General features: G+C 39.6%; 1 protein-coding gene across 1 annotated transcript; it reads left to right on the top strand.

Annotated features, from left to right (window-relative positions):
* The first annotated feature begins 2,535 nt into the window (after positions 1-2,535).
* On the top strand, positions 2,536-4,140 carry LOC102845982 (chromosome unknown open reading frame, human C12orf42). The gene is made up of 2 exons (XM_006888577.1): positions 2,536-2,539; positions 3,800-4,140. Exons 1-2 carry the CDS (start codon positions 2,536-2,538, stop codon positions 4,138-4,140), a joined length of 345 nt encoding a protein of 114 aa, XP_006888639.1.
* The last annotated feature ends 5,022 nt before the right edge of the window (positions 4,141-9,162 follow it).

The raw sequence follows: 9,162 nt of genomic DNA, 5'->3' as shown, positions 1-9,162 counted from the left end.
ACACACACACACACACAGCCTGACTCCATCCTGTCTGTAAGTCAGTCAGCAGATATTTTGAAGTGCAGTCTTTTCAACTTACTTGTCTATCTTTTTATAATAAGTATATGAAAGATTCAGAAGTCACTGACTTCTACTTTATACTCACCAGGATTCATTCAAGCATTCCCCTGTGGACACAGATTCTTCCAAAGAAGGCAGCTACACAGAAGCCAGTTTCTACCAAAGTCAATCCAGTGAACACAATTCAAACAGAAAAGTAAGAACATACCCAAGCAAGCCTGAATCAGTCGAGTTTTGCAAAGTCAAATGGTGTAAAAGTCAACCCTGTTACACTTAGTAGGTCCTGTGTATCTGGAGGCTACAGGCACATACATTGGTCATCACAACAGATTTCTGAGACAATAATCCTGTTACTCAGAGGAATGGCCTGTCCTAAATGGTAGGCATCACGTTGTGATCTCTAATTCTTCCACTCTCACTTAAATTGATTGATTTTTTTTGTTTTAATATTAGCAGCAGCATTCCTGACTATTTTAGTAGTTATTATGATAAGAACTGTACCAGTTAGTCCTTATTGAAAATGGATTTGTTGCCACACACTGTATTGGAAGAGAAAATGTGAGTTGATGATAAATAGTTATCATTCAGTTATCATAAACCTACCGCTATTGTACATCGAACCTTTACGTAGTTTCTGAGCCCGAGATTGCTCATCTTTTTTCCTAAGGAGTTACTGGGATGTTCAAACTATGGGCCTTTCAGTTAGTGACCTCATATGCTAAGCCACCAGGGCTCCAGGAGTCATACTAGATAAAAAAGAATCTTTTAAATCTGTTGTATGTATTCTATTATTATAGTATAGAATGAATATAGCTAATATAATAGATAATAACATGCTATTTTTTTGTTGTGTGCCATTGAGTCAGAACCAACCCATAGGTGACCCTCCAGTGGTTTTCAGAGCCACTTAATCACACAGGAGGAAATTGCCCAACTTTATCTTACAGAACTGCTGGTGGATTTGACCCATATGCCTTTGGGATTGCAGTAGTTTCTTACCAGTAGGTCACCAGAGCTCCCTCATTATATTTCATTATAATATATAATTATACTACATATACTAGTCTAATTCTTATAATAGGTTACAAATATTGCTACTAAAATAATAAAAATATTGCGGAGTTATAGTGGCCTCGTGGGTAGGAATTTGCACAGCCAGCCCCAAGGAGTGCAGTTCGAATTCACCAGCTGCTGCACAGTAGAAAGATGGGCTTTCTTTGCACTTGTTATTTACAGCCTCTGAAAATCCTGCTGGAGCCTCAGCTATTACTCAGTTCTGTCTCAACAGTAATGAGAAAAGAGGAGGGAAAAAAACACAATACAAATTATTAAAACCAGGTCAGTCACCGTGTATTAAGCTCTCACAATGGGCTAAGCCTTTAACATTATCTAAATGAAATCCTCATACATAATCGACAGATATATACAATTATCATCCTAACTTTACTCAGATAAGGAAGCCTTGAATTCATAATGCAGAGAAATGTATGTGATGATTAAGTGTTTTGAAATTACAACAGATAGTAGGAGGAATGAGTAAAAGTAAGGAAAGTAGACAGGAAGGAATGAGCTTTGGAACCATGGAGGCACTCAATAGATATTAACAATGAGTAAATGAATGAATGAACAAACTTAATCTCACTAGCAACCCTACACAGTAGGTAATACAATCCCTGTATTTTAAGTTCAAGTAAAGACAAAAAGACTTAGGCCAGGTGAGGAGCTGGGATTTGAATTTGATAACCTGATCCCATATCCTTGTATTTTACCAAATTGCATTCAGTGAAGGAATTCCTATCCTTTGACTCAAGGTAGAGTTAAACACGTTCTGTCTAGGTCAAATTCTGTTACTCCATATTCTCGAGCCACGTTCACATGTCCATATTCTTGTGGAATCTTCATGAACTGGTGATACTGATTACCGTGAACGGGTCACCTACCTAGGCTGGGCTCTCAGTCAACAAACAGCTGTTAAGCATCTAATTTCCAAAGAGTAATATGCTTCTTTTCCAATCTGGAAAGTACTTCATCTACTTGGAGACAGTGGTATTCTGCCTAAACTTTCAGGAAAGTGTTGTCACACTGGAGAAATCAGATTCATGGAAAGTCTTCCACTGTTTGACTTAGGTGTGTCGAATGTGTAGTGTGAGATGCCCAGAGCACAGCTGTTAAAGAAGAATAGGAACTGAACTTAATAGAATCACTCAGAGAGAGGTTGTGTTCTAGCTACTTTAGAAGGCAGTAAACATTGAATTGCCCATTTTTTAAATAAATTGTGGATTATCCTGTGATTTGTTTCCAGTATCTTAGATATCTACATCCTGTTCTAGGAGCTCTAGTAGCCTTGTGGCTAAGGAGCTACATTATCAACCCAAAGACAAGCAGTTTGAATCCACCAACTGCTGTGAGGTAGAAAAATAGACAATCTCCTGTGTGATTTAGGGACTCTGAAAACCTTCCAGAAGATCAGCTATGGGTAGGTTCCAACTTAGCAGCAATTTGTTGGCTTTGTTTGACACCTTATTGAAAGTGCTTTTCAAAACTTAGAGAAAGCAACTTGAAACACTTAAATTTTCTTAATTAACTCCTGAAGAATTCAAACCTAATTTGTGTGGGTCAGCGGGCAAAATTCCACAGATGAAAACATCAATATTTTGTTGTGTGCTGTCAAGTTGATTCCAAATCTTGGTGATCATACTGAACTTGGTGGTCATAGGGTAGAACTTTCCTGTGGGACTTTCTAGTAATTTTCATGGAAGTTGTTCATGATTTTTTTTTTCAACTCCAGTGGAGTCAACCGGTAAGTTCAAATCATTGATCAGGTTAAGGCGAGAGTGATTAATTTTTGTGCTGCCCAAAGTTTACACACACACACACACACACACACACACACACACACACACACACACTATTGTTGTTAGTTGTGATTAAATCAATTGTGATTACCTGTGTAGAGTCAAACTTCCCACAGGGCTTCTAATACTGGCTTCTAATAGCTAGCCCCCTATTCTTGAAGTATCTCTGAATGTGTTTGACCTGCCAACGTTTTCACAACTAGATAAACACGCAACTGTTTTTGCCATTTTTCCTTTTGCAGTGTTAGTTTGTGTTGTTGTTAAACAAACAACAAAACCAAAACAATTTATTTAATAAGAATCTATTTCAAAAAGCAAGAAAAATTAATAAAATGTGTTATAACCATTGTGATTGTTGTTACATGTGCTTTTGTGTTGTGCGGACCAAACATTAGGCTTAATTCCTTGATTGAGTTGTTTTTCAGCTTTCCATGTTCCAGTAAAACTCATGAACAATTTAGTCTTTATTTTTTAGACTTTTAGCCTATGATTGCTGCAGATGTGTGCTTTTGTGTGATGGGAACCCACCATCCACAAACTCCTCTCACACTTAGGAGATGACATCTCATTTTAATATCTATGTCCTCCTCCTGGAGTTTTGAACAGTTTCTCTTGAAGGGAGTCTTTTGAGAGTTTATTAAAATATTTTTGGGAAGCAAGTGAGAGAATTTCAATGAGCAAGAAAGGAAGAGCTAATCTTTTTCTTTTCTTAAGGAAAGCTGTGGGAACTCATGAGGAGATGCATTACAAACTCAGGTCTGTCGGACATGTACCATCCCAGAGACTATTAGACAGCCCTGGGTTACAGATTCCACAGTGTTCAGAGTCACCCCAAACCTTCTTTATTCCAGATGCAGAAAGGTGATCTTTCACTACTCTAGGACTCTGTAGAGGAGTCTCAAGGACCTCCTCAGAACTTAAACTGGTGCAGTGTGTGGAGACCACCGCAGACACTCTGGCAAACCCTGGTTTCCAAAGTGGGCTTCAAGGCACGCCTAGAAATCCCAGTGGAAGATGCGTAGTTTCCATGGCACCAGAGATGCTCCCCAAGCATCCTCAGCTCCACAGGGAAAGGGGGCCCAGGGCAGATGCCTCCCTTCAGGGCAATCTGGCAGGAGAGCCCATTCCTCAGCTTGCCTGCGCTTCCACGCATCCTTTCTCGGAGAGGTTAATAAAGGATTTCTCCTCTCCTCCCTCCAGCCCACCCCGGGCGTTTCCATAAGGCTTGTTCACAGACCCCTCCCTGGCCGGGGTGAATGCTCACTTGCATTGACCCGCTGGGAGGAATTGTTTTGCGAGTGCTGCCCATCCTCAAATCAATGCCTGTGCAGGACAACAGAAAGGGCCTCAGATGGACTGGTTTCCACAGGACTATTGTGAGGCTTTTGTGAACCATTTTTGAACCTAATAAATAATGTCAAAAGTCTCTAACGCCGCCAAAAATGTTCCTTTTGAACCATTTCTAATAGTATTTTTGTTCCCTGGTGTATCCCAGTGTTAGAAAGATTTTGCGCCCGACAATAGGGATGGGGCACTTCGCGTGCCACTTTGCAATGTGCCGCCTGGGCGCAGGAGGACCTCTCTTTGTTTTGCTATCGCAGGTAAGCGGTTTCGCTTGCCAACGGGGCTTTGGTTTAAGGATGTTTTCTAAGGGCCTTTAGAATTTCTAAACACCGGTTTGGAAAATATAATTGAATGTTGGTAACTTAATCGTTAACATGAAATTGGATGACTCCTGTGTGCTTAAGGGCATTCTTCAGGCTATATGAAGGTTTTCATGTCGGAAACCTGAGCCTAGACCCTAGCCAGGGGCCCTGCAACACTTGGAAATAAGTTTACTGTCAAAGAGATGATGAACTTTCTGATTCTTGGTAGAAAATACTGGAGCAGCTTAGGGAAATTGTTATTAAACTGGTATTTTAGTCAGTGGCCTTGGTTCTAGTCATTATACAACAGATGTTGATGAAGATACTATGGAAAGGCCACTTCCAGTGATTTTTATGGTTAGGTTTTTCCCCCTCCCGATTAATGTATTATTTGTTTGACTTAAAAAATACAAGCCAGTGTGACTATACACTGCATGGTGTGCCATACAACATGCTTAGTTTCTAATCAATCAAGTCCCTTACAATTTTCTCACTGGCATGCATTCACACGGTTTGGCACATAGAGATACCGATAATTTCATCCAATAAGAGTGAAATAATCTATCCAATAACTGCTTACGACTCAGAAGTCTGTGTAGTCCTATGAAAACTGTGTAGTTTATTTGATTATTATTACTCTAATAGCACTTATGTTCAAAAGTATTGCTTAATATCCAGTGTTCCAGATTAATATGATGTAGTTATAAACATATGCTTATTATATTTACTAATATGGCATTAGCAAAATCCTCTTGAAGATTATCTATAAAAGACTTGAACAGTACATTGACTGAGCACTACCAGAAATACAAGCTGTGTTTAGAAGGGGTCGTGGTACTAAGGACATTATTGCCAATGTCGGATGGATCTTGGCAGAGAGGAGAGAGTACCAGAAGAATGTCTATCTGTGTTTCACTGACTATGCAAAGACAATTTTGTGGATCACAATAAATTGTGGCTAACCTTGGGAAAAATGGGAATTTCAGAACATTTGATTGTGTTTATGCGAAACCTATACTTAGACCAAGACACAGTCCTCAGAACAGAGCAAGCAAACACTGCATGGTTCAAAATCAGGAAAGGAGTGTGACAGGAATGCATCCTGTCCCTGTACCTTTTCAATCTGTATGCAGAACAGATCATTCAGGAGGCAGGGCTTTATGAAGAAGGGTGTGGCATCAGGTTTGGAGGAAGACTCCTTTATAACCTGCGTTATTCAGATGATACAGTCTTGCTTGCTGAAAGTGAAGAGGGCCTGAGGCGCTTGCTGCAAAAGGTCAATGACTGTAGTCTTCGATATGGATTGAAGCTCAACATCAAGAAGACAAAGATTCTCACCACTGGGGCAATTGGCAGCACCATGATAGATGGAGAAGTGATTGAGGTTTTCAGCAATTATAGCTTGCTTGGCTCCACAATCAACACCCTTAACATCAGCAGTCAGGAAATCAAAAGACAAATTACATTGGGGAAATCTGCTATCATGGACCTCTCCAGAGTGCTGAAGAGCCATGATGCCAGTCTAGATTCAAAGATGTGCCTAATATAGGCCATGGTCTTCTCAGTTACTTGTTATGCTTCAGAGAGTTAGACAATAACTAAGAATGACAGATGAAGAATAGATGCCTTTGAGTTGTGGTGCTGAAGAAGAGTCTTGAACATTCCACTGAATGCCAAGAAAACAAATTGGTCTGTCTAGGAGAGAGTGAAACCAAGTCTCTCCTAGGAGGATTTTGAAGCTCCACCTCACTTACTTTGGGCACGTGGCTAGGAGAGGTCTGTCCTTGGAGAAGGACATCATACTTGGAAGAGTGGACGGACAGTGCAAGAGAGGAAGACCCAGGATGAGATGGCTTGATACATTAACTGGGGCAATGGGGGTTGGTTTGTCAGAATTAGTGAGACTGGCTCAGGACAGAGAAGGATTCAGAGCTGCTGCACATAAGGTCACTAAGAGTCGCAGGTGACCCGATGGCACATAATAATAACAACAATGTTGACACTATCTCCAAGATTATTTTTGACTCATAGCAACCTTCTATTAGTTTTCTGGGGCTGTAAATCTTTTGGGGAGGAGAGTACTCATATTTTTTTCCCCATAAAAGCAATTGATGGGATGGAATCACTCAATTTCTGGTTAGTAATGTAACATGTACCATATATCACCACACCATTAGAGTGTTTTCTTATAGTAAAGTCATGTTGTTGTTGTTGTTTATTGCCTTTGAGTAGAGCACTATTCATAGTGACCCTGTGAACAAAAGCCCTGAAGCCCCTCTACAACTATCAACCTTTATCAAAGTTCATAGAGTTTCTGGAAGCATGTTTGTCTAGGAAGTGGATGCTACTCCTGCTTTGAACCTGTCATAGAATGTTATTGTTATGTGATTATGTGAAACCTCTATCCTTCTGAGCAGGATGTCCTTCTCCAAAGATTGGAGAAAATCCTTGCCTCAAGGAGAAACTTGGTTTTACCTTCTCCAAGACAGACCTATTTGTTTCCTTGGCAGTTCATGGTATGTTCAAGACTCATCTCCAGAACCGCAACTCAAAGGCATCAATTCTTCTTTTCCATTGTTTAGCACTCTGATGTATAGCAAACAATTGCAAAGACTACGGCCTGGATCAGGCACACATTAGTCTCAGGACTGATATCATTGCTTTTAAGTACTCTAGAGAGGTTCCTGACAGCAGATTTATCTAATGCAAATAGACCTTTGATTTCCCAGCTGCTGATGCCAAGAGTGATGATTGCGGAGCCGAGCAAGCTGTAACTGTTAACAGCCTCAATCTCTTCTCCATCCATCATAGTGTTGCCAATTGGTCCAGTGGTGAGAATCTTTTTTTTTTTTTTATATTGAACTTCAGTCCATAGTGGAGACTATATTCCTTGACCTTCTGCAGCAAGCACTTCAGGTCCTCCTCATTTTCAGCAAACAAGGTTGTGTCATCTGTATAACACAGGTTGTTTACGAGTCTTCTAATTCTGATGTCACATTATTCCTCATAAAGTCTGGCCTCCCGAATGATCTGTTCTGCATATAGATTGAAAAGTTATGGAGACAGGATGCATCCCTGACACACTCCTTTCCTCATTGGAACTCTGAGTGTTTCCTGGCTCTGTTTTGAGGACTGCTTCCTGGTCTAAGGTTAACGTTTGCATAATCCACATAACAGTCATAACTTTAGCTTCATTACATTAGTTAGAGAGAAGTACTATGCAGGCAAACTCATGATTTTTATATATAATATGGGTTATGGGATATTTTCACTTGATTTTGGCCAACTAACTGGAACATACCCATATTTGTTCACCTTCTCCAAAACAAGATGAGCTAACAGAATGTGGAGCTTATTCAATAATATCATTAATATAACCTGCAAGTGAAATCTAGGTGAGGGTTACTAAAAATAAATAAATGAATGAATGAATGAATGAATGAACAGTACATTGTCCAGAACTGTCAAAAATTCAAGTGGATCCAGAAGAGACTGTGGTCTGAGAGATTTAATTTCTAAGGTCAGATGGATCTTGTCTGAAAGCAAGAAATAACAGGAAGATTTGTGCGTATTTTATTGATCATGAAAGGATGTTTGACTGTGTGGATTATAACAGATGGTAGATATCATTGAGATAATGAGAACTCAAGAACACTTAACTGTGCTCATGGGAAATGAGTAACTAGACCAAGAAGCATCTGTCCATGGAATACTGCACGGTTTAAAATCAGGAAAGGTATATGACAGAGTGGTGTCCTTTCTCCTCATACCTACTCAGAGTTCTGAGCAGACCATTTGAGAACCCGGGCTAGCTATATAAAGAAGAACGTGGCATCAAGATTACAGGAAGACTTATCAACAATTTGTGCTATGCAGATGACACAACCTTGCTTGCTAAAAGTGAAGAGGACTTAAACAGTTTCTGAAGGAGATAAAAGAATATAGCCTTCCCTATGGATTGCATCTGAACATCAAGAAAATATTGTTGGGTAATATCCATATTCTGTTGGATCACCTTCCTTGGGAATAGGAACAAATATGGATACCTTTGAATAGTTGCCTACAGAACTGTCCTCCAAATTTTCTGGCATAGGTGGGTAAGTATGTCTAAGGCCTCATCTATTAGTTGATACATGTCAATTTGTATCCTATTGAAGCCTGGGGCCCATTTTTTTGACAATGTCTTCAATACAGATTTAGCTTCTTCATTCATTACCATTGGCCTTTGATGATATGGTACTTCCTGAAATAATTCAGTATTGGTCAATTCTTTTTAGTGATTCTATGTATTCCTTTCATCTTCTTTGGATGCTTCATTGCCCTTAACGTCTTTAAATATTTCCGCTCAAGGCTTGAGTTTGATTTTCAGTTCTTTCAGCTTGAGAAACGCTGAGTGATTCTTTCCCTTTTATTCTCCAATTCCACCTCTCTGCACATTCTGTTCTAATACTTTGTCTTCTTGAGCTGCTCTTTGAAATCTTTTGTAAAGCTCTTTTTCTTCAGCATGTCTTTCTTTTGTCCCAATGAGAACCAAAATATGATCTCAAGTCAATCCTACATGAATTTAAAAATCATCTTAAGAATAGGGTTGAGTCATT

Source organism: Elephantulus edwardii, unplaced genomic scaffold (genome assembly GCF_000299155.1).
Source record: "Elephantulus edwardii isolate Elephantulus edwardi_28Jun2011 unplaced genomic scaffold, EleEdw1.0 scaffold00068, whole genome shotgun sequence".
Lineage (NCBI taxonomy): Eukaryota > Metazoa > Chordata > Mammalia > Macroscelidea > Macroscelididae > Elephantulus > Elephantulus edwardii.
The sequence above is the reverse complement of the archived record's forward strand: the minus strand, read 5'-3'. Positions and strand labels throughout refer to the sequence as shown.